The 25,340-nt window shown below is 42.1% G+C and overlaps 2 protein-coding genes across 3 annotated transcripts in view; one reads left to right on the forward strand and one right to left on the reverse strand.

Moving 5' to 3' along the window:
• Nucleotides 1–25,340, forward strand: part of ACAD11 (acyl-CoA dehydrogenase family member 11) — a 31,465-nt gene that overhangs the window by 3,209 nt on the left and 2,916 nt on the right. Inside the window, exons 4-17 of the mRNA XM_057431320.1 lie at nucleotides 788–949; nucleotides 1,317–1,481; nucleotides 3,378–3,525; nucleotides 4,095–4,216; nucleotides 6,348–6,454; nucleotides 6,598–6,721; nucleotides 8,366–8,443; nucleotides 8,829–8,967; nucleotides 9,079–9,186; nucleotides 9,892–9,990; nucleotides 22,214–22,280; nucleotides 23,648–23,733; nucleotides 23,927–23,998; nucleotides 24,939–25,093. Coding sequence (XP_057287303.1) covers nucleotides 788–949; nucleotides 1,317–1,481; nucleotides 3,378–3,525; nucleotides 4,095–4,216; nucleotides 6,348–6,454; nucleotides 6,598–6,721; nucleotides 8,366–8,443; nucleotides 8,829–8,967; nucleotides 9,079–9,186; nucleotides 9,892–9,990; nucleotides 22,214–22,280; nucleotides 23,648–23,733; nucleotides 23,927–23,998; nucleotides 24,939–25,093 — 1,632 coding nt within the window. The remainder of the gene's footprint in view (nucleotides 1–787; nucleotides 950–1,316; nucleotides 1,482–3,377; nucleotides 3,526–4,094; nucleotides 4,217–6,347; nucleotides 6,455–6,597; nucleotides 6,722–8,365; nucleotides 8,444–8,828; nucleotides 8,968–9,078; nucleotides 9,187–9,891; nucleotides 9,991–22,213; nucleotides 22,281–23,647; nucleotides 23,734–23,926; nucleotides 23,999–24,938; nucleotides 25,094–25,340) is intronic.
• Nucleotides 11,857–17,088, reverse strand: ACKR4 (atypical chemokine receptor 4). 2 transcript variants are annotated; one of them, XM_057431326.1, is made up of 2 exons: nucleotides 16,859–17,088; nucleotides 11,857–13,768 (listed from the first exon to the last, which is right to left on the reverse strand). In XM_057431326.1, exon 2 carries the CDS (start codon nucleotides 13,759–13,761, stop codon nucleotides 12,688–12,690), a length of 1,074 nt encoding a protein of 357 aa, XP_057287309.1. In that variant the 5' UTR covers nucleotides 13,762–13,768; nucleotides 16,859–17,088; the 3' UTR covers nucleotides 11,857–12,687. The 2 variants fall into 2 exon arrangements, with proteins under 2 accessions (XP_057287309.1, XP_057287308.1); XM_057431325.1 differs by lacking the exon at nucleotides 16,859–17,088 and adding an exon at nucleotides 15,949–16,304.

Below are 25,340 nucleotides of genomic sequence, written 5' to 3' on the forward strand. Positions count from 1 at the left end.
AATCACCTTTTCTTGAAAACCAAGCAGGGTTCCAGCTCAAGCCCGAGTTTCAGAAGGAATATGGCATAGCTCTGTCTGTGGTCCATCACTGTAGGGGTTCTGTGGCAGAGTTGATTCTGTTTCTGCTAGGTTTTGGTGATTCTGATTTGAATTCTGCTGTATCATCGCTTTGGTTTTTTATATACTGTGAGAGGAAGATTGGAACTCGGGCCTCTTCCCTTTTCACTGCATCCTTCTCTGTCATGTGGTTCACTGGGAAAATAGAAACACATTGAAGCCATTGTGTGAACCAGTGAAACTGAGGAACTTAAAGAAGAGTCTGCTTTTTCTTTTCCAGTCTGTTACTGGAAGTGTTAAAGGAGAAAATGGAAGAACACACCCATGTTCTAAACATGTTAAACTGCTTCCCCTTCCCCTAGGGTCTTCATTAATAGTTTTTTTCTGGAATTTAGCTGTTAGAGACAACTGAGAAACCTTTCATTCCCCCCACCCCACCCCTCAGTACTTTAGTTTGAGGATATCTGGATTGAGTGCTCCAATTCAGACTTTCACTACTGAATACACCTGTTGTTTTAGTTGCCTTCCAATAGACATACTAATGATCTGAGATTACTGTGAATCCATTCATATGTCCTGGGCAAGGAATAAAATAAGTGAGGAAGGCATTTTTGATTGCATAGGGAGTATTGGTTCCCTGCATTTAGTTTTGCTCCTGAAATGTAGAACTTTAACTTCTCTTTGTGAGATGTGTACATCCCACCAAGTACCTGATTTCTGATGTTTCCAGGGTCGCATCTTCCGAGACGTGTCCCTGCCTGAGGTGGGCCCAGCAGAGCGTTCTGCTTTGTATATTGCAATGATAGAAACTTTGGCCCTCTTGCACTCCTTTGATTTACAGTCATTGGGTCTCCAAGGATATGGGAGAGGACCAGGATACTGCAGAAGACAGGTACAGGTCTTCAAGAAGTCTCTTGTTTTGTCAGGTCTTTGAAGATTTGTTTGATTTGCAAGCTAAATTGTTGTTATTAATGACTTGTGAAGTAACCGTCATATTTTAGCTGTTAAATGCCTTCACTTAGTTCAATTATTTGTGCACAGTGTAAAGTTAGTATTACATTCAGATCAATTCTGTAATGCTATACTCAGGAAATTGTATTTACTCACTTTTGGAATAATATTAGATTTGGGCTCTGTAAATAGGATTGAGATAGAAAACAGAGGTAACATGGTAATAGGCAAAACCCAGAAGCATATGCTTCAGAAATTAGAGCTCATGAAAAACTTGTGAACCTGTTGAAATGCTTGTATCCCTTTAGGTATCAACTTGGAAAAGACAGTATGATGCAGCTGCTCATACCGATATTCCTGCCATGAACAAACTGGCTGAGTGGTTAGCAAACAACTTGCCACCGGATGATAATGAAGAAAGCCTGATTCATGGGGACTTTAGAATAGATAACATCATCTTCCACCCAACAGAGGTATTTGAAATATGTCTGTACATGTTTAGTAGATTCTGGTCCTCCATTTGTTTGTACTCCTACCATGTAATGGGACACTTAGGTGGGTGTTTTGGCACATGATACATGTTTGAAAGGAACAGTGGAAAACTTAACGCTTCTCCATACTCTGTCTATGGTGTTTAGCTACCTTATACAGTCCTGGTTTTCACTGCAGGAGCTAGTTACTTGATTTATTCATTAGCTCTAGTCCATACTTCAGGGTCCAGGAACAAGACATTTTATATCACACACACAGTATCACACAGTATGCTAGAGATTGGAAGGGACCTCGAAAGATCATCTAGTCCAATCCCCCTGCTGGAGCAGGAACACCTAGATAATGTTACACAGGAATGTGTCCAGGCGGGTTTTGAATGTCTCCAGGGAAGGAGACTCCACAACCTCCCTGGGCAGCCTGTTCCAGTGCTCTGTCACCCTCACTGAGAAGAAGTTTCTTCTCAAGTTTAAGTGGAACCTCTTGTGTTCCAGTTTGTACCCATTACCCCTTGTCCTATCATTGTTTGCCACTGAGTAGAGCCTGGCTCCATCCTCGTGACACTCCCTCTTTATATATTTATAGACACTTATAAGGTCACCCCTCAGTCTCCTCCAAACTATAGAGACCCAGCTCCCTCAGTCTTTCCTCATAAGGGAGATGCTCCACTCCCTTAATCATCTTCGTTGCCCTGCGCTGGACTCTCTCCAGCAGCTCCCTGTCCTTCTTGAACTGAGGGGCCCAGAATTGGACACAATATGTATAAATCCAGTTGAATTCAGTGCAACTTAAGAGCATATGAAGGCTCACTTCATAAGCATCTGATCCAAAGCCCATTGAAATCAGGGGTATGGCTTCAGTTAACAACAATGGCTTTTAGAACAGGATCTGAATGGATGATACATGATGCTAGTAGAAGGAAAGAAAAACCTGCCAAAGCTGCTTAGTTATGGAGCACGTGTAGATCACAGAGACCCTGAAGTTCCTCATTCATCTTTAGGGAAAAGGGATTTTTTTTAGTTTCTTAAATAAACGTGTGTTACCTGTCTATCAACACAATTGCATTGTCATTATCTTTTTTCCTGGGTTTTTCGTTATTTGCTGGGTTCTGAGCAGAACAAATGCTGGGGATTTGTGACCAAGACTTTGCAATTCCTGTTTCACAACAAAGAACAGGTCCCACAGATTCCTATTGTTGATAGACAACATTAGATCAGTCGATAGACACTCTAGGCTTAAATGGGCTGACAGACTTCCTGAGCAGAGAGGATCTGGCAGTCCCAGGAACTCTCTGTGCTGTTCTTGATGCAGTTGAAAGAATCAACCAAACTGTAAATAGGTAGTTTGAAATAATCTGTAGGAACTGTATATGCGGAAAAAGTCTTTTGCCCATAGATTAAGTGGCCCTGGATCACGAGTAGGCTGGAGGTGTCATTCAGGATGACCATACGTGTTACCCAATGCATAATATGAGACACTAGTGTTTTGTCCATGAGTATCTGTGCAACAGGATTGAAAACCAAAAAAAAACCCCAAACCAACCCAATTGTCAGTACTACTGTTCTTTAGGATACTTTAATCCAATCGTATTTTGACCAGGAGAGTTTAGAACTTTCTGACAGGAAGAACACTACTCAAAAATGAAAAATTCTTACCAGAATTTCATTGGAAAAGTTCTTGTTTTGTGCCCTATAGGAATATTACTTTTCTACGGATCCTTACCTAGTGCTAAAAGGAACCGTGTTTGCCGTAGACAGCCACAGTGTGTGTTTTTAAACATACAATAACCGAGTAAAGCTGTTGGATAAGTGTGTTGTGCATTTGTGAATGGCGAGAATTTATCTTCTAGCGTTCACTTGAGGTTTTTGCTTTTCCTTAAGGCTCGTGTTTTGGCAGTGCTGGACTGGGAACTTTCAACTGCTGGTCATCCTCTAGCAGATTTAGCATATGCCACTCTGTTCTACTTTTGGCCTGCGTCTGTTAAAGACTTAGGTCAAGGAACTATCTTGGGTTTCAAAGACACTGTAGGTATGAAACTGTAATCTTTTTGTTGAAATGAATCCCAGGGTTGATTTCTATTTTGATGTGTTAACTTTATGATAATAATTAAGATATTTAATTAATAAGCACGTAAATTTGCACTTGCAAAGAACTTTTTCATTGTTTTCTTTGTAGGAGAAAACAGGCTGGTAGGGAGGTTTAAGGTCCTGTTTTAACAACCTTTGATTCAGCCACAGGATGCTACTTCTGCAAAAGTTTATTTTGAACCTTTCTTGGAGATAATGGAAGAAGCCTGAATTGAAAATGTAAATTTATCATTGATTAGGAGTAACACCCCCCCTGCCCCTTGGTGACATTGATTTCCTGATGGAGTAGAGGCAAGGGGCAGTAAAAAGTGTTCTGTCCATCTGAAATTCTGACAACTCCTATGTCCTCTTAGCTCTCTATACCACGCTTAGATCATGAGAAGTGCTAAATCATGTTGTTTACTACGTCAGTGGAATAAAGCTGAAAAACTGTTCAGATATTTAAAGAATAAGGTGGGAAAATAATAGAAAATGTTGAATATTCTAAAATATTCTGTTGTTCTTTTGTAGAAACCCCCTCATTTGAAGAACTGGTTTCCATTTACTGCCGCTGCCGGGGTATCAGCACTACTTTAGCTGACTTTAACTTTTTTCTTGCTTTGTCATACTTCAAGATGGCAGCAATATCCCAGGTAATACACTCACATTTGCTGAAATGTCACATGGTTTTCTTATGAGTATTTGTAGTTGGTAATACTTGTTCAAAATACAGGGAAAGGTGGTTAGGGGCTCTGGGGCTCAGGTTTTTTCCATCAATTCTCCAGGTCAAAGGGAAAAACCTTGAAAAGGCCAGGTGGATCTGGCAGGTTAATAAGTGATTAAAAGTGTGGTGCCATAGTCACAGGTTTGGTTATTTAGAAGATGGAACTTGATCTGGGAGGCCTATTGGAGGCTGGTGGAGCTGATCTGACAAGGGGAAGAGCTGCTTTGGTAGGAAACTTGCCAGGCTGGTCAGCTGATGTTTCCAGTCAGTTGCCAGCACTTGTAATAAATGCTTGGAGCAATGCAGAGCTACTTCAGCCGCTCCAGCCAATGAGTTGACTTTATGTAGAGCTCGGCTCAGATGCCTCTATACAAATGCCCATAGAATGGGGAATAAACAAGAGGAATTAGAGATGTGTGCACATCTACAGGGCTGAGAAGGTTGGGGCTGTTCAGCCTGGAGAACAGAAGCTGTGTGGAGACCTCAGAGCAGCCTTCCAGTGTCTGAAGAGGGCCACAAGGATGCTGCAGAGGGACTCTTCATTAGGGACTCTAGTGACAGGACAAGGGGTGATGGGTTCAAACTTAAACAGGGGAAGTTCAGGTTAATTATAAGGAAGAAGTTCTTCCCTGTGAGGGTGGTGGGGCACTGGCAGAGGTTGCCCAGAGAAGTGGTGAATGCCCCATCCCTGGCAGTGTTCAAGGCCAAGTTGGATGGAGTCTTGGGTGACATGGTTTAGTGTGAGGTGTCCCTGTCCTTGGCAGGGGTTGGAACTAAATGATCTTAAGGTCCTTTGCAACCCTAACTATTCTATGATTCTATGATACGATATTGTTGGGATCACAGAAACATAGTGGGATGGCCCCTATGATTGGAGTGTTGGAATGGAAGGTTACAGGCTCTTTAGGAAAGAAAGGCCTGGCATAGAGGGAGGGGAAGTTGCTATTTATGTTAGGGATAGGCTGGAGAGTATGGAACTTTGCCTGGAGACAGGTGATCAGTCAACAGAGGGCTTGTGGGTCAGGGTTGAAGGGAGAACAGCGATGGGGGACATTACTGTGGGGATCCACTACAGGCCGCCCAATCAGGAGGACTCTGTGGATGAAGTGCTCTATAGACAGATAGGAGCAGCCTCACACTCTCAGGCCCTTGTCCTCATGGGGGACTTCAACCACCCTGATGTTTGTTGGAGGGACGGTATGGCCTGGCACAAGCAGTCCCAAGAGGTTCCTCAGTTGTGTAGAAGACAACTTCCTCCTGCAAGTAATAGAGAAGCCGAAAGGAGAGGTGCCATGCTTGACCTCGTGCTCACCAACAGGGAGAGGCTGGTTGGGAGTGTGATGCTCCAGGTTAGCCTTGGCTGCAGTGATCGTGAGATGGTTGGCTTTGAGATCCTCAGGGCAGTGAGAAGGGCATGCAGCAAGCTCACTGCCCTGGACTTCATGAGAGCAGACTTTGGCCTCTTCAGGAACGTGCTCAGTAAAGGTTCCATGGGATAAAGCCCTAGAGGGCAGGGGGGCCCAGAACTGCTGGTTGGTATTCCAGGATCACCTGCTCCAAGCTCAGGGGTGTTGTGTCCCTGCTAGAAGGAAATGGAACAAGAAGACCAGGAGTCTTCCATGGATGGATAAGGAGCTGCTTACTATAAGCACAGGAGACCAATCTTGAGATGTGATTAGAGGAGAAAAAAAGGTTCCTTGATTCATTGTTGCAGAAGTAACTGTTTAATATTCATCCATTATAGGGCATAAGTATATTTTAATGACTTGCAGCATGAGGTCAGCACACCAAATATGGGATAAGCTACCTGGTATTAATACAGAGTAAGAGTGTGTATGTGGGTAGTTAATTTAGTTGTGGATAATAAATATGTGTATACTATTGTCAGTTGGCACCAAGCATGTTCATTATATCAGAGATGGATCAAAACCACTATTAATCTGTCTGGGTGCTATTTTTTTCCTTAAGCATTACTTTCATAGTTGAGGAAATCACCAGTCTATTAAAGAGACAATTTTAAGTGCCTAATTATACCATATGTGCCTTTCTTTTGTTTTTAGGGCATATATGCTAGATATCTCCTGGGAAATGCTGCTGCAGAGAATAGTCATGAATTTGCTAAGATTGTGAAGCCTTTGGCAGAGAAAGGGTTAGAGCTCTCAGAAAGGTAAGGGTGGTCTAAGCTACTGGCAAAGGCAAGGCAAAGCTTTTACAACATCCTTACTTTTTAAATGCCTGAATAAGGCAGCTTATATTATTATGAGGGAAAATTTGGTCTTACTTGTTATTGCATTTCATGTCCCTCTTTAGGTCATCTTTCAGCAGCACACGTGACAGCATCTCTGGAGAGCTGTTCCGTCAAAGCAGGAAAGGCCAAGACATGTTGCTGAAGGTGAAGCAGTTCATGCAGCAGCACATATACCCAGCTGAGAAGGTAAAAGCTTTCAGTAAACCTGTTTATAAATTAAAATGCTACCACTAGAGTTTATGAACATGTCAAACTGCAGAGAAGTCACGTCCTATTTATTTCTTTCAAAACAGCCTTATGTTCATGCAGTGACATTTGTGGCATTGCAAAGTATTAGCAGAAATCTTTATAGAATATAGCATTTCCTTTTTTCAGAATTCAAATGTTGTCTGTGTTGTGAATAAAACTGAGGTACTTTCAAAACCTTTTAAAGTTCATGAACTGTTCTTTTTTTAAAAGAGTTACTGTTCGAAGGTATTTGCCAGAAGACATTTCCCACTCACAAACCCCTAAAACTCTTGCATACTAAACAGAAAGATGCTTAAAAAGTGGAAACTGCTGGTTTTAACCATACAAGGATGAATGTTTCTGTTTCTTGCCTTATTTTTAAGGTGTGAATTCTATCAAAAAATGGGATTCCACAATGTATCAATTTAGCCTCATTCCTGTATATATCTGATATGAGTGAAGGTTTGAAATTGGATAATAACATATCTACAAAAGTCCCTAATTAGTGGAAGGGAAAATGAGGTGAAACATCTTAATTCTTAGCTTAGGGATATTAGAAATATTCTACTTGGAAAGTTTGGTTCAGCTTCCACCCTAATGGAAGCACAGATTGCTTGTGTTGCAGAATTAGGATTTTTGGCTTTTGGTGGGTTTTTTCCTTGATTTTTTTGCAGTCAGGCAGAAGTGCAGATAACATGAAAGATGTATGGAGGCATCTGCCTGTCACAAGGAAGGAGTGGGAGCAGAAACTCTTGATATGCAAAGTTTCCTGAAAGCCTATTTGTAGTTAGTTTTGGATTTTCCAAGGAAGCCTTGCTATAATTAAAGCACTCACTTTAAAACCGAGCCAACCACAAATAGCCATGCAAGTTTTGCAGATGGAGTAGTGTTGTGCTCCAAAGTTATTTCTGATAACTTGTGGATCAGGACTTAGAAATTCTACTTGGGAACTTGTCTTACTGTGTGATTTTCAGAAGAGGGCACTACTTGTATGCACTCCGAAAGTAGTTCTGGGCCAGGGGCCAGCTTCATGCCTCACTGAAACATGCTTGTGAAAATACTTGGGTTAACTGCATAGACAGTTTTACTTAGCTCAGAATGACTGCTTACATAACCTTTTAGGAATTGTTTTGACAAGAAAATAAAATGTATTATTCGTGGGGTTTTTGGTGTTTGGCTTTTTTCTCAGTTAAAAAAAGATTAATTGGCTTACATATGTGAATGGTATGATGGAAAACCTGAACCTGAAGTGTTAGTGCATCAGGCTTTTATTTGTTGTTTTACTTTAGGGTTCATGCCTCTTACGCATACCATTGGTAACAGTTGTATCACCAGAAAACACTGACACTAATGTCATCATCACATGCTTTAAACCACCCCAAATCAATTCCCTGTATGAAATAAGGAGCTGATTGGGATCATCTCCATGATGCATTTAAAGTCTTACAAAATAAATAGATTGCAAGCAACTATATAATAAAACCTGTTGAATATTTTTACTGGTTTCTTGGGGTATAGGTCTGGAAAAGACACCATGTTATTACTTGTGTATGTTACATGTGTTCTTCATTTAAACAATATCTTTTTAATTGTTTCTCTAAGGAAATAATAGCATACTATGCTGGACATGGAAGTACTGAGCTAAAATGGAAGAAACCACCACTGCTTGAGAAACTGAAGGTATGGGATAATAAATATACTTGAGAACTCTAGCAGTAAAAGAAACAGGCACTGACACAGAGTGTAAGAATGTTTGGCATATCCTGCTAGAGAAGCTACTCCATATGGAAAGAAACAGTGTGAGGAACAGTGAAAGGAAAGGAAGAAAGGAGTCAAAAGAAGGTGAGAGATACAAATGAGAGAGGAGCAAAGCAAAAGTGGGTTCTGTGAGGGGTATGTCTGAATTGTAAGTCAAAGACTGTAGCTATTGAAAAGAGCTGTGGAAAATAGGCATGAGGTATTTTGGACAGTGTGTTAGGCAGGAAGGAACAAAACAGGCAGCAAGCCAGAATTTTTTATTTGCTTTAAATTTATTGTTGTTTTTCTCTGTTGATTCTTTCAACAGGAAATGGCCAAAGCAGAAGGTCTGTGGAACCTTTTTCTCCCAGATGTCAGTGGTCTCAGCCAGCTTGACTACGCGCTAATAGCTGAGGAGACTGGGAAATGCTTCTTTGCTCCTGAGGTTTTCAATTGTCATGCTCCAGGTCAGCAGTCCTGTTCTGTATCAAAACCACTTGAGAGCATTAAAAAGTTGGGCATCTTATGCCTTAGGAGTTGTATGTCTCCCGAAGTAAATGTCTGCTGATTTCTTATAGACTCTGGGAACATGGAGGTCCTGCACATGTATGGGACGGAAGAGCAAAAGAAAGAGTGGCTGGAGCCTCTCCTAGAAGGGAGGATTAGTTCTTGCTTCTGCATGACAGGTAAATTTTTCTCCAGAAGAAAGTTACAGTGGGCAGACATTTCACATGGCATGTGCAAAAAGTATAGAACTACAAGTTGGCATGTGTTAATGAATTAATACAGCAATCTCCACTGCATCTGTGAATATGTTTGAATATAAAACCATCTAGGAGGCAAAGTGAAGAACGCTTGCTGCCCTTCCCCAGTAGTTAGGGTTTTTCATGGTTACAATGACTAGTATTTGCTTTACATATATTTTAAGTTTATCTTTTTCCCAGAAAAATACTTTTTCTTTCTTTTTTTGTACCAGACAGGTTTACAATAGAACTTATCCTTTTTTTTTAATGTGCTTTGGGGTTCTCTGGCAACATAAATTAGGTACGATTATTGTGATTAGATTTGTGTAGTTTTGCAGTATGTTATAGGTAGAGGTTTTAAAACATAACGTGAAGATAACTTGCAAAACATATGATGTACTTACTTTACGTTTGTAGCTTAGCATTAGTTTCAATTCTGAAAGCATTGAGCATCTCTGGAAGGCCTGGCTCTTGATGTAGGAAGGTGGCTTTTTAACCACCAGCAGGGTGAGGTTCCGAAAACAGCTTTTCTACTGGGAGCAAAACAGTGTTACTGTCAACAGGGTATATCTAGAGCCTTATGTTTGTGGAGGTAGTACTACCTGTGTGTTTAATCGTGCTTTGGTTTTGGTGTTTTCTTTAACACAGAACCTGATGTGGCTTCAAGTGATGCCACCAATATGCAGTGCAGCATTGAACGAGATGGAAACAGTTATGTGATAAATGGCAAGAAGTGGTGGAGCAGTGGTAAGTACAGAAACCCTAAATAAGAATGTCTAAAATTCTTTCCAGGAACTGATAAACCAAAAATATGCATCATTTTTGAGATGGAAAACTGTCTCTTCTTGAGTAAAAGCAACAGGATGTAAAAAAGAAAGAGCTGAATCAAGCTTTTGTTCTACGAAGCAAAATCAGAGACTCAAATCCAGTTTGGGGTTTGGGGCTCTTTTTGGAACCTATGAATTTTGTTCACAGAATGAAGGCTACTATTTTACTTCATGTTACCTCTGTCCGTCAGGTCACTTAAATGTTTATGACTGTAACCTTTATACTTTTTTTTATGTAGCTGTCTCAGGAGCTTGTGTGTGTGTAGTTACAGTAAGATTTGATTGCTTTTTAAAACTAGCCTGTTATGCTGTTGGACTGACTGTTGCAGGTGATTTTCTTGCATTTCATACTATACTTCCCAGAAAAAAAACAGTGGTAAGTGGTAAATGTCCCTGATATTGTAGTACTGTTGCTTTTTTACCACAAGATATGTGACCGCAACTTGAAAATCATCATTCCCTGGACGTTCGGAAGCCAACTAAATTGAGGTGTTAACTGGAGTGAAACTTGAATGTTTCATTTATGTACTTTTGAGTGTATCAGCTGCCTGCCGATACATGCTGGTGCAATACCTGGAATCACCAGAAGATAGGACTCTCTGTCTTTTCTAGCACTGCAAAACCAGTGGCAGAAGGGAGCGTGGTATCTTGTGTCTCCTAGAGTGTCACTTAACTGCTGGCTGCTACCTTTGCTTGGGGTGAGCGTCTCCCAAAGGTGCATTGCAGTTCCTAAGGAAGCAATGGCAAAGTTTCTAGGAGGTTACACACACAAAATATTATTCATAAAATGAGTTACACAAATTATAAAAAGGACAGTGAACATAAAAGTAAGCATGGTTTATCTGATTGCTAATAAAAGTAATTGGGACAGTCACATTTGCATAAAGACACAAGGCATTGCAGTTTCAAGAGGTTTAAGAAACGCATACACGCAGCTTTGTGTTAGGCAGCCTCCTTTTCTGCCCAGCTGATATTTTGGGTGGGTTTGCTTTTTGGCATTGGTCACAATGTCATTCTGGCTGCAACCAGTCTGTGTTTGTGAAGACAGGTCATATATCACACATGCAAGGAGCCGGTTGCCTTGTGGAAGAACCGAAGTTTCTTCCTATGCTCTGCACATCTACAGTAAAGCGCTAACCCTAAACATATTAACCCTGGTTTAAATATCTCAGATTCATTGTGTATGTGTAGACCATCTGCCAAGCACTTCTGACTTTATCTCTTCACACCCTAGTATTTTGCAAAATACTGGGCAGAAATTCTGTTAGCTTTTCTCATCCAAACAGAGGGGAGGCTCGTGGCTTGTTTATGCTACTGTTGTTTCTTCTCTGTCCTTTTGGAGCTTTCTTCTTCCAGTCCCTAATTTTGTAACTAGGAACAATGTCTAAAAATGAGAGATTCTTGTTGGCTTTCGTAATCCATAGCTCGGGCATGTTGTCAAAGCCCACGGGATGTTTGAAGACAGGGGCTGTATGCTGTAATACTGCTGTTCATTTGGAAGCTAATATATCTGTATATAGTTGAAATGCTCCCAGAGGCTCATGGAAAACTGCTGTTTTCCTGGAATCCAAGCCAGCAATGTGGCAGGGGACAGCTTTGGGAACTCTCCATGGAAAAACTCTCCAACTAAATCCTACTGAGTATGAGCTCCGTATGGAGTCAGAACCTCTCTCATCCATCAACCAAGGCCTTGAGTCATTTCTGGTTGATAAATGACTATGATGAGAGATGTCAATGCCCATTAAACCAAGCCAAACATATATGAATAAATGAAAGGCGGTGCACATTCTGGATTCTTTGATTTTATTGTATCTCCATCTGTTTTAGTAGATACAGTTATGGCGGTGTTCGATTCATTTTACAAAGTGTGACTAGAAATTCCAGGCCCTGTATCTGAAGATTAACTTAACTTTTTCTTACATTTGTGCTAATGCTTGGACTGCACTGCTTTGGCGTTTACAGAGATCTAGAATGTGCCTCCCATAGGGCACTGGCATTGTGGATGTTTAGGGTGAGCAAAACAAGAGACGTGAAAGGTTAGTTTTGGTAGTTACTGGGTTTTGTGGAGGATGTTGTTGTGACTATACATATCTGGAAACACATAGAGAATGTCTCCCCTTCCCAGTTCTCAGCCATGAACTTAGACCTCAATTCAAGCTGCAAGGCTATCTATGGAATGATAGCTGAGGAAAGAAATGGAACTGATTTATTAGGCAAATGTTCCATCTATTTTACAAAAGAGCTGGGAAGACACAAGATTATGAACTTTTGGTACAAATGGTCCTGTACTGCTGCTTTATTGCTGATGGTTTCTGTTTTAATTAGATGTTTAGGCATGTGCAAGTTGGTCATCCTCTAGCTTGTATTTCCACTTGTTTCTAGCAATTTCAGTATTTAGTTCTTGCCTGATGCTTCATTTTGATCAGGATGTTCCACTTTGAACTGCTCTGTAGTGACTTGGCTGGTCTGCACGTTCAGGAAGTCATGTGAAAGTTGACTTGCAGAGAAACAGCTGCTGAAACAATACCTTTGTATAACAATAGTAGTAGTTGCTATAATCAATACTAGTAAATAATTCCCTTGGTTACATAAGATGATAAAGAAAGCAGTGGAGAGTCTATATAGTGAAACTAGTTGTTTCTTCAGTATGGTCTTCGTAATTCATGGAAATCTCTTCAGGTCTTCCATTCTGTTGCTGTCTTCTCCAGTATCCATAATTTTTTGCAATTTTCATAATGTGCATTTTAAAAGAGGCTCCCAGAAAGACATAGAGAAGAGGATTCAGGCAAGTGTGAAACAAAGCTATGCTCTTGGTGACCTGGAGTGCAACATCTATGCTTTTACTTGTCTCACAGTCAGTGATCAACATGTAGATGATATCTGTGGCTCGCCAGAACTTGACAATGTTGTAAGGTAGCTGGGTAATAATGAAAGTAGTCACTACTGCCAGCAGGACCATGAAAGGTCGAGACTTTTTAGCACTTGCAGATCTAAAGATAGCTCGAGCAGTAGCTGAATAGCAGATCAGCATTACTAGGAAAGGAAGCAGAAATTCCAGGATAACTTCCAGGATTTGAATGGTTGCTTTTAAGAGCGTTTCCATGTTCTTTGGAAATACTGGAAAGCATTCGTTCCTGTCATTGTGTTTCTTGACTTGATTAAATATCAGTTCAGGGATACTGAGGAAAATGGCAGTCAGCCAGACACAGATGCAGGTAACACTGCAGTGTTGACCAATTCTTCTGTGACCCCTGGATTCATAAGTGGCCTTGTATCTATCCACACTGATACAGGCCAGGAACAGCATGCTAGAGCTGAAATTCATGGTGTACAGAGAAGAAGCGAGCTTGCACATTGAGTTTCCAAGTTCCCACCCCTGCACTGCATTTGCAGCCCAGAAGGGGAGTGTAAAGAGCAAGAGCAGATCCGCAATGGCTAGATGCATGATGTACACATCTGTCTTAGTCTTCGGTTTCTTGCAGTAGGCATAAATTGCAACCACTAATGAATTTCCAGCAACTCCAAGAGTGAAAGCCAATGCATAGAACACGGGGAGGAATACTTTACTGAAGTTTCTCACATCACTTTTTTCACAGAGAAGCTCGTATGTATCGTAATCTATAACTGAGTTGACATCATCCTCCTCATCCTCAATCCAGTAATCAGTTGAGTTATTCAGATCCCAGCCCATGGCAAAGCTACAAGACACACACAAAAAAAAGCAGGGGAAGGGAGCACCAGAGGAATAATACTGGTTTAAATTTTAACATTTCTGTTGAAACCTAACCCCTTTACTCAGGGTTTAAAGAAGTTAAAGGACCCCTGGTTCAAGTTTAAAAAAGTTGGATATTGAGATTTTGAATAATCAAAGTAGAGCTAGACCATGATGGAGGCACAAAATAGGGTAACTGACTACATGCACCTCCCAGTGTCTGAAGGGGGCTACAAGGATGCTGGAGAGGGACTCTTCATCAGGGACTGTAGCGACAGGACAAGGGGTGATGGGTTCAAACTGAAACAGGGCAAGTTCAGGTTAGATCTAAGGCAGAAGTTCTTCCCTGTGAGGGTGCTGAGGCGATGGCACAGGGTGCCAGAGAAGCTGCTCCAGGGGCTTGGAGCAGCCTGGTCTGGTGTGAGGGGTCCTTGCCTGTGGCAGGGGGTTGGAACTGGATGATCTTAAGCTCCTTTCCAACCCTAACCAGTCTGAGAATCTCTTAGTGAGTCTTGTCTATGCAATACAAAGTAAAATGGATTCAACTGAAATGTTTTCATTAAACTTAGCATTTGAGATTGCAAGGTGCTTTGAGTGCACCTCACTGGTTTCCACATTTCAGTTTAAGAGCCATCATTGCTTAAACTGCACTGACTCGGCTGTGTTTGACAGTATTCCACTGCAAAATGAATCTGTTTGTACCTTTATAGGGTTGAAATTACACCATCTTTATAGCCTCTTCAAAGCTGACTATCAGTTGGAGGCTGTAAATGCTGTTACAATAGAGTGGATAAGAAATACTAACAGACTAAAGCTGAGAGGAAAGCAGTAGGATTCTGGGTCTACTGTCATAAATTTTGGCAAATTTGGGGTATGAGTATAATATAGGAAGAGTGGGCATGTATACTTACGTGTCTCAGGCACACATATGTATACATGCCCATTACATAAAGCACAGCAGCGGTGGTGGTTGCTAAAGAGCAGCTGAACAAGCTTAGTTTAGTCTCCATCCCACACCGAGTGAGCCATGCCCACAAGGAATTCCTTCCAGAATCAAATTGCTGTGGGTATGCTGCATCTTCCAGCTGGAGACTTTTCAGGATGTTATGACAAGAAAGGAATCTTACCACGTACTAAACTGCCCACAAGTACCCAAACAGCTCAGAAGCACTGCTGCTCTCACAAGTACTCTCTCGTGACATGTTTACCCTGTAAACACTAAGGCTGTATTCTCAGTGCCAGTTTAGGGTTGAAGTTGGAGTGTTTGTATGATTGTGTCTCCAGCAAGTCACATCCTACAGTGTTTTCTTGTTTTCCTGTAATTGTGTTCATTGACTGATTTGATGAAATTCTTTCTGTTGTAAACTATGGTCCTGCACTGCCTTGTTTTCTTGCAATAAATGGGATTAAGATTTCCTAACAGCAGTAGCAAAAAGGAGCTGAGAATGAAAAGCGCATCTTCTTTCTCATCCTCTCAGTGTTTCAGAATGCCAGGCCATTGTTACTGAAAGCTGCAGTTTGGCTTTTTCAAGCTTGAAAAATCTCCAGATACTATTTCTGGTTTTTAGACAAGTTTTAAATGAAGGCTTGCCAAACCTTTGTTATAAACAGGATCTCTTCAAATTTCGTCTTGTGTATTCTGTCTACCAGGAAAAGTAAGTTACTGATTGAGCTCACAGTCAGGAATACAGACCAATAAATAGAGAGAAATGGATAATTTCTGGTTTTCCTTGATTCCCCCCCCCCCCCCCCCCCAAATCTACATTTTTCAAAGAGTCTGTTAGAAATTAACTGCTTCGTTTGGCTTCATCCCTAATGGCCGTTAGATTATTTTGTCAGCATTTCAAAACACTTCCTCAGATAAACTTTAAACAATGATTACTCCTATTTTAAGTCTTGTAATCTGTCATTTACTGTTGCCTAAATAAGGTGTGCAGAATGGAAAACCACAGTAACTCATGACTCGGGCAGGGGATGTCTATTCTATGCCTAACAAGCTGGATTTTTCAGCTGGGGTAATCTTTTGCAGCTTTATGGTACTTGGAATAGAGATTCAGACATCAGCAGCAAATGCATCAGACAAGAAACTGCTGCAGGGAAGGCTTAAGCCACTTAGCCAAGATGAAAGGTTTGGTTTTGGTCTAAAACACTTATTACAGAACCCACCTGGGAATGCTTAATCAAATTGGCCCCCTGGCAAATTGGCTTGAAAGCAAAACACTGAACATTTCAGTGCGACTGTCAAGGCAGCTGCGGATCACAAAGCAGTTTGGCTGCGACGAGGAACATGTGCAGCTGCCTGACAGGCTTTTGTCTGACCTGGGATTTTGACAGAAACAAAGTTATCTAAAATGCAACAGTTGATATTTTCCCCTTAAAAACATGTTTTGGGTAGCATACCTGTTCCTATTTATCATTCCTGTTAATGTTGTTTCTCAGGCACAGCTATACATGCTTTTACATAAAGCAGAGCAGTCCCATGGGAGTCAGGTGCGGAGCAGTGGTGGGATAAGCTTAGTTGAGTCTCTATCCCACATACAGCCACCTTAATTCCCACATGGAATTCCTTAAGAATCAAATTGCTGTGGGTACTTTGCATTTTACAGCTGGAGACTTCTCGGGATGTTACGCATAGGAAACAATCTTATCGCATACAGAACGATGCACAAGTACCCAAACAGCTCACAAGCTGTTTGTTACCAGGTGCTGTTCTCTAGGAGCCACATTAATAGATATATTAACAGGCAGCTTTGCATGTTTTCTTGCAGAATTATTCCAGCCTTCCAGTTACATACAAATTCATTGTTTCTGTGTGTTTAAACTTCACAGGGGATTGTATGTCTACACATTGAAGCGAGTTAATATCCCCAATTTAAACAGACAGCTTTTGTATTTCAGTGAATTAAGCAGCATTTCAATCATCTACTGAACAGTTCTGTTAAACTGGAAATGAGCATGTGCCTTGGTTAAGTTGGCTTTACAGAGAAACGTCATTTCACTAAGTAAACCCTAGCTCTCCTCTGTATACACAAGATATCACAATATAAAGAGCAGTGAATAAGAAAGCAAAACTAACCTTCTTTTGTCAGCAGGCTAATAGCAGGTACTGCGAGTGAGATGTGCTCTGGTGGAATGGTCTGAATCGCTCTGATATTGCATGTTGTCTTCCAGCACCACACCCTCAGCTGGAAGGCAGTTGCACTTTCATTTTGACTGCTTTCCTGGAAACTCTTCTCACGGTGAACGTGCGTATTCCCTACGTTCCGAGCGAAACGTGAGCGTTCTGTGGGAGGTCACGACTCTCTCTTGCTGTTTCGCTGTGGTGTTGGTTGGTTTGTTCCTGAGAATCCATGTTTGTTGGTTTGGGGTTTTTTCATGTCATCAAAAGGCTTTTATCAAATCACACCTTTAAAGAGGAGATAAGGAGAGAAATGGGGGGAGGTCTGTCGGGGGCTGAGTTACCTGTATGGACTCACTATATTCTTCCCTTCAGTTTTGATGGCTGCCTATATAAGGCTTTAAGGGATCCTTATATTCCCTTTTTAAGTAACATTTTAGGGGATACAGTAGAAAGATGAGTTTGCTTTTTGTGAGATGGGGGAGGCTGCTCTTTCAGTATGTGATATGGAACAAAACCAGGAACATAATAGGGAAAAGATGTGAAAGCAATGATAACTTGTCAAACAGAGTATAAGCAGATATCATGGACCATGTGGGAGAGCTGTCAGGGACTTGGATCCAAGTCAGACTCATAATAAATGTTAGCGTTTGGCAGTGTGTCTGTGGAAGCTGCAAGCCAGGCAGATACTGAAGAAGTAAAACAGAAAGATGTTATCGCATCCATGAGGTTGCTCCCACTTGAAGAGTGCTGTCTGTATTACAGAGTCAAAATTTGGACAGGAAAGGGAAGATGGAGAAATTCTGCAGTTTGCATGCACATATCAGTATTTCTGCACTGAGGCATGGACTTTGAGGCATGGACTTACCTGTGTTAAGAATTCCAAAAGTGACTGGATCTTGCTTCAGTTTCTCAATCTCTACAGCTTCAAATTGGTCTCTTGTGCAGGAATATGTTGTGCAGTGTCAGGACCCTCCCATGATCTTCTGCAGCTTTTGCTGGAATCATCCTGTATACTGTAGCAGTGTACTGAGTTCCAGTAAATGCAATACTGAAGCCAAATAACAGAGATTTCGAGGTGGCCAGAGGTCAGGTTTTGCTTTTGGCACACGGACTAAATGGACACACCTGCCACAGCTGGATTGGCCACCTGTCTGTGCTTCAGCATGTGAGAGGAAAGCTCCTTCAAAATGGGCAGCTAAGGATGGAATGGGCAGATGTTTTCCACATACTTCTGGCTGCATTTACATTCACAACAAGAAAGAAAAACGGCTTGGGAGAGGAATTGGAGTCTAGGGAAAGTGCTGCAATATTTGTGCGTGTTTTGTAGAATCCCAGGCTGGTTTGGGTAAAAAGGGACCTTAAGATCATCCAGTTCCAACCCCCTGCCACGAGCAGGAACAGGGACACAGTGTTTTCATCTTGAGTTCTCTCAGTGCTTCACAAGCGTTCCTCAGAGTTGCAGATAAGACATTTGGGTTGCTTCCAGCACGTCTGCTTCTTGCAAGTTGAGTTGTGCTTAGAGGCCTGAGCTGTATCTCTTTGAAGTAAGTGAATCTTTCAGGCTTTGTCTCAGTATGGTCCCCAGCAAGGTCAAGCTAGAACTGTGCAAGCTCAAAGGAAATACATCTGTGTATCGCCTGCATAAAAGAATGTTGTGTTACCTGTTCCCAAGTAAAGGGTCCTGTAGGCAGGCTGCAGGAAGGCAGTTCATGTAAATCCTGTGCTGTTTGTTACCATTACATTTCAGTACAGCCCTACAGACCCAAAATAACAAAAGATATTTAGTAAGTAAGAGTGAAGGTGAAATGACAGTGGGTCTTGTTTAACAAAGAAGTGCTTGTGGCTGCATAAAAGTGGGATGAAGGTGAGGAAAAAAACATTCCTAAACTCAGCAGCAGCTCTCACTGGCACCGTGTGAGACTGTGAGCTCGAGCTGGGAATAAGCAGCCACATTCAGGGATGGGACTGTGTAGTCCTTGCTGAATACAACCACAGCATTGTCTGTCTGTACTGGTGGCAGCCATATGTGAACTAGATGCCCAGCAGCCTGGCTCCTTCAGTTATCTGCAGAAGATGAGATAAAACTATGGAATACATTGTGCTAGTGAATAGAAGTTACTGCCTGCTCTTGGGGGTCCCCTTTTCTCCATTGGAAGGTATTACACCATTATTATTATTATGACACCATTATTATCATTACACCATATTACACCAATCAATACCATGCTTCCATCCACCCTACTCAATCCAGTTTCTTCTTGTAGGAGAGTCCAGAACACGTGGTTACCAGCAGTCTTTATAGGAAGCTGACAAGTCTGTAATGCCACCAGAGGCCCCTGATCTTTAGCAGAGAAGTAACCCACCAGGCTCACTGGTGCAGCAGCCATCACGGCAAGAGTCATAGGTACTCGGGGCACTCAAGTAGATTATCCTGCCTTAGTTATCTTAGCCAATAATTCAAAGGCTGGAGACTGAAAAAAGGATAACTAGAATGCAAGAATTAAGTGCTGTTGGATTCTGAAACAGGGTTATATGGCAGCTTCTTTAAGTAAAGGTTGTTCTGTTCATGTCTGTGCAATATTTAGTACTCTCAACTAGAAAGAACATGTATGAACTGATTGTGGGAAGGTCAATAGTCCTAAGCATGTTACACTCCTGATAGCAAGGATTAGGCTTCTAACAGGGTTTGGATCAACCCTCTAAGCACATTTTAAAATATCATTGTCTTTGCAGTGTATCTGAAGGGGGCCTATAGGAATGCTGGGGATGGACTCTTCATTAGGGACTGTAGTGATAGGACAAGGGGTAACGGGTTCAAACTGAAACAGGGAAGTTTAGATTGGATATAAGGAAGAAGTTCTTTACTGTACAGGTGGTGAGGCACTGGAATGGGTTGCCCAGGGAGGTTGTGAATGCTCCATCCCTGGCGGTGTTCAAGGGCAGGTTGAGCAGAGCCTTGGGTGACATGGTTTAGTGTGAGGTGTCAGTGCCCATGGCAGGGGGGGCTGGAACTGGATGATCTTAAGGTCCTTTTCAACCCAAACCATTCTATGATTCTATGTGTGAGTTCAGTAACATCATGTGTTAGTTAATGATGTTTTCCAGGGTAGCAGCATTATGGTTTAAATGTTTTGGAGAGCTTGTGTGGACGTATGTATGAAAAAGCTTATTTAAAAGCTTAGCAATATGGAATTAGGCTTCAAACTGACCTTCTAAAACCTCTGCTGGTTTTATTTGTTCAATTGTGAGTTTCTTGCAAAACTACTTCTAGCTCCTGCCAAAATGAGAGGCTTTTCTGACTTCTCCCAACCTCCAGCAGCTGCTTTGAATTCTGTGAGTAATGTAAAAATGCCATTTACAAATGAGAGGTTTATTCCGTCCAGACACTGTGTTTTTTCCAAAGCACTGGAGTCTTTCAGTTAGAGCATTAGAGCAGAACTTCCTTCTGGCATTTATGGGTCAAAGTTGCATAAAATCAGGTTTAGGTTTTCAGGACTTGAGACTCTAAGGAGTATAATGGCCAGGAATCTGTCTACCTGCCTGTGTTCAGGTGGGAAAACGGACGTATGAAACAGGGGTATTCATTTGCCCTCCAGAAACTTGTCCTATTATTTAGAGCATTTATGTCTAGCTCTTGGTGAACTCGTCACCAAGTTCAGCATGAAAGCTGCTTCTGATTTTGTTCAGACCCTGTGGTAAAAGTTGCCTCTTTTTGAAGCAGGATGTGACTTGAAGGTTATTTACAAAACAGCACTTGAAGGCATTCCAGAAAAGTCAGCATCTCTTTTGTGGTAAACCTCCCTTCAAGACAAATGCGCTTTAGGAAACCCCACTTGGGCGATTCTTTATCTTCTGTGCAAAAGGAGAAGAGTCAAATACCCCTTGAGAGTGCAGCATTTCTCTTTGCAGGGCAGTGCATTGCAAAGTGCATCTTGTGTTCTTTTGGGGCTGGTCACCTGCTTGTTGCAGTGACCCATATGAGCCAGCTGGGTTAGATCTACCGTGTTTTAACCAAGCTGGTTTATTCCCCCCCCCCCCCGCTTTTCTCTCAGTTATTTAAACTCACTTGCATTGTCCACCTCATGGGCCACAAATCCAGCCCCACTTCAGAAAACAATGGCTGAAGAGCATATTGCAGAAGAGGAAAGTAAACAGCCAGCAGCCTGGCCTTCAGAACAGGCAGTGTTTATCAGAATGCAATAAATCTCTCTCCACTTCCTGGCCATCACAGTGGCTGTTGTGAGGAGGAAGTAGCTCAGTAGCCAGGTAGGTTTATTGTCTAGACCAGAGGCTCCCAAACCTTGTGATAACAGCTGCCAGAGAAGCTAAAAGCCTTTGTTTCTGACCTCAAAACAAACCGAGCTGGTGCAGATTGAATCCTGAATTAAATCTGTGCAAAGCTTCTCATCTGCATTGAGACAGCAATAAAACACTCACCAGTTGCTACATACATCAGGTGTAACTGAGCCCCTTTTTCCCTGCTTTATTGTCCGTGTGAGACTTAGAAAGGAATGAGAGCATGCCTTGGTACTAAGAAACCTTTCAATATAGTGAAGATTAAGGCTCTTAGAAATAAGATGCCATTTTAGTTAATGATAGACTCTTCTTTAAGATGTGTACATTAAAATGCTAGCTTTGTGCTACAAAGACATTCAAATAATGTCTTCAGTGGCTTGAAATGCTAAGAGATTATGTTCAGGTAATGATTTCCACTCAGATCTTTCTTTGAATTGCAAACTAAAATCATCCTGAAGGGGGAAAAAAACCTTCATACCAGAGAAGTTACACTGAAGTAGTAGCCAAGTCCTCGTGGCAACCCTTTGATAGCCTGATTTACATGATTTGGTTCTAATGTGGTCAGCATTTTATTCCCACACAGATCCTCCAGTCTTTAGAGCTTTAGGAGGAAGTTTTACTTTTGAAATGGCTGCATCTCACCTTGAGGTGTGCTTTTGTATCACGCTGACTTGCTTATCTGTAATGGAGACTGAAGTAATTAGTCTTCATTTCAAGTACCTTCTTGTTCTCTTTTCATAGGAATAGGTGATAGAGCTGGATCCTGGAGGGTTTGCATGTTCGGCTTTTCACTGTTCCCCTTCCCACAAGTTAACTCCCTTTCATGTGTTAAGCAATAAGATGTATTTTGTTTCAGTCTGATTACTCAGAGTATAAACACCAAAGTAGATTGCGTGGTTTTGCTCCTGTAGCACGCAAGGAAAGGAGTTGGATGTATTTGTATGAAACTTCACTTGAGTCTACGTAGAGATTTTTATCCTGAAAACTGGCTTTGTGTTTGTGACTTGTTTTAAGGTGCTGGGAACCCAAACTGCAAAGTGGCAATTGTAATGGGCAAAACCAGAAACTCCTCAGCATCCAGGTAAGGAGTACGAGGACACTCTCCATCACCTGGAGGTACTCATGAATCACAGGAGGGTTTTAAACCTGTGCACGTGCCTGTTGTGCCCAAGCTCCTGTTTTGCTGATCAAAGGCTCCCAGCCTTTCACTGTTCCCTGCTTGCAGTGGGTGCTTTGCGCTAGCTCTGCTGTTTGTGCAGCTAACATGAACTGCACTGATGGATTGGATCAGGACGTTTGGGAGGGTTCACTTAGTCATGTTGGTTTTAGTCTGCATCAGTTGTTCAACCAACACCTGTCTCTGGCTTACAATTTATTTCATATAAATCAGTTACCAAGAGGAAGAACTGCTTGCTTAAATGATAATAAACCCCTAACTTTTCAGAGCTTCCCTGAGCAGGGAAGCCACAAGCAGCACATCAGAGACCTGCAGTTATCTACTGAGTTTTTCCACATGGTTATCTTTAGGTGCAGAAGATTACATTTGAAACATAGGATGTTTGTTACATGAAGTTGTGTGAGCAGAGGGCATTGCACGTTTTAATCAGGCCTCTCATTCCATTCCTGTATGTGTAAATATAATACATCCCTCTTCTGATTGAAAGTATGTAGTTCAACCCTTATTACCAACCTAAAATTGCCTTTTACCAAAACCTACACCAGTGATGAATAAAAGGCTTTGTGACTGGTTCCATTAAAATCACACAGCTTCTAATGCAAAGAATTTGGAACATTTATATCTCAAGGTTGGATTTTAGCCCAAATCCAACTGCTTATCTTGAGATCTGGCTAGGTTCCACTGAGCAGTAAACAGTAACTTACAGCATGCACAGGATGGTTTCTTTAGCAGCTGTACAGACGCTCTTGGAACACAAGTTTGTGGAGGGGATTCTGTGGTACTGTGCTTGCTGTAACTGTGTACTGAATTCAGGGCCCTGGGATGGCACCTCCCGTTCTGTGTGACTAATAACTGACCTGAAATACTCTGAAGGAATTTAAACATGGAGATTTTTCCCCTAAACTATAGGCAAGCCAAGATGCTGCTGCTGCCAATAAACATGTTTTGAGAACAGAAAAGAAGGGCAGTGGTGGTGGGGAAATTGGGTGATTCAGAAGTACTTGCACGTGGCGGAAGTGGTTTTGCACAAGTGGTTGTAGTGCACTCCAGTACCAGAAGTATGTTTTTACGTGTTGACTTAGGGATTCAAGGAATGCTGAAGCATGCATGCCATGCTGCATGCAGATGGGGATGGCAGTGATGTGTGTAGGTAAATCACAACATTAGCTTTATGGGACTCCTAAATTGAGGATAGAAAATCAAAGAAGTGGAGGGAGGGGACAGCAGGAGGCTCAAAGCTGATCCTAACTTGTATGTTTGGTCTTGGTCAGGTACAAGCAGCACAGTATGATTATTGTTCCCATGGACACTCCAGGGCTGAAGCTGATAAGACCCCTCTCGGTGTTTGGCTACCTGGGTAGGTGACAATATTCATCAGCTCTATGTGTATGAGTTTGTCAGCAGTCTCAGAAGCTGCAGTAATACTTACAAGTACTGTATATGAAATAAATCTGTGAAGTGCCTCTATATAAAAAAGGTTAGGAATTGAAGGCATGCATTCTTACCCTCCTGCGTTTTACCCTGCAGCTGTGTTTTCTCTGCCCCTGCAGATGAGATCCACGGAGGACATTTTGAGATCCACTTTAATGATGTGCGAGTCCCTATCTCCAATATAATACTGGGTGAGTTTCAGTGTTAATTCCTTTTGAATTCATACAGCAATGAGCCAAATCATATTTTCTGAATCATCCTGTTACCGTGTTGGCTGTGGTCAGTTGAGCCAGGGCCTCAAACACACTCAAGAGGGAGCTCACTCTTCCTTTAGCAGGCTACCTGGTGCTGGAGGTGCACAGCAGGAAGGTGACTGAAGGAAGCTGTAGCTGTCATGTGAAAATCACTACCCTGAAGCAGAGCAAAGCAGAAACTGTCAGTTCTTTCCCCAAAGCCAGTTCTCATAGACTGTATGGGCTTTGAAAAGAGCATTCTGTGGCTATCCATGCCCAGTGTCTGCCAACTCAGCGGAACTGAAAACAGTCATGAAAGAATGGGCAGGCCAGCTCTGTGCCCTTCTGCAGGAAGAACTTTCCTTTGCTTCTCTCACTGACTACAAATCCTGATGTCTTCTATTTATTTCCTCTCTCCTATTTTCATTTCACTGAAAGAGCTTTCTGTCTTGAGCAGCCCTGGGACCTGGAAAACAAAGCCTTCCCCCAGATTCTCATACCAAATCTCTTACATGTATTTTTCAATGTATTGATTTAAATCAGGTAGATCAAGCCCTCTCAGAAACCATCTTAGGGTGTGCTGTGGGCTGGAAGTGTTAACAACAGTGTGTCAACATAGACCTAGGTGGCAGAAACAAGCAAGATTTCTGCAAAATAAACTTGGAATCATAGACTAGTTTGGGTTGGAAAGGACCTTAAGATCATCCAGTTCCAACCGCCCTGCCATGGGCAGGGACACCTCACACTAAACCATGCCACGCAAGGCTTCATCCAGCCTGGCCTTCAACACTGCCAGGGATGGAGCTCTGGTTCTGTGAGGCCACTTCTGCTCAGAGCCAGGGATCACTCCCAAGAGGGAATCAAGGACTCTGCATGTGCTTGTTCTTCTTTCCATCAGGTGAGGGCAGGGGGTTTGAGATCGCTCAGGGTCGGCTGGGGCCTGGCCGAATCCACCACTGCATGAGGGCCCTTGGCGCAGCTGAAACCGCTCTGCAGCTCATGTGCCAGCGTGCGGCGCAGAGGGAGACCTTCGGGAAGAAACTCTATCACCACGTAAGCACCTTCCCTCTATGTCCCCATTCCTGTGCTCCAGGCACCACCCTTTGTTTTGCCTGCACAGAACCTTGGGATTCTGCAGTAGATGTGCCCTAACCTCAGTCTGTTGTTCATAGTGCCTCAGGTAGCAAAGGAAAAACCCTATTGCAAGGCCCCCAGTTTTCACTATAAACTATGGGATTTGAGTGAAATCTGGCATTGTCCCAAGTATCACAGGTTAGGTAAGTCTTCCTGCACCAAAACC

The sequence above is a fragment of the Pezoporus wallicus genome, unplaced genomic scaffold, assembly GCF_028554395.1.
Source record: "Pezoporus wallicus isolate ANWC-B61680 ecotype Strahan unplaced genomic scaffold, APGP_CSIRO_Pwel_v1 scaffold_11491, whole genome shotgun sequence".
NCBI classification, from domain to species: Eukaryota; Metazoa; Chordata; class Aves; order Psittaciformes; family Psittacidae; genus Pezoporus; species Pezoporus wallicus.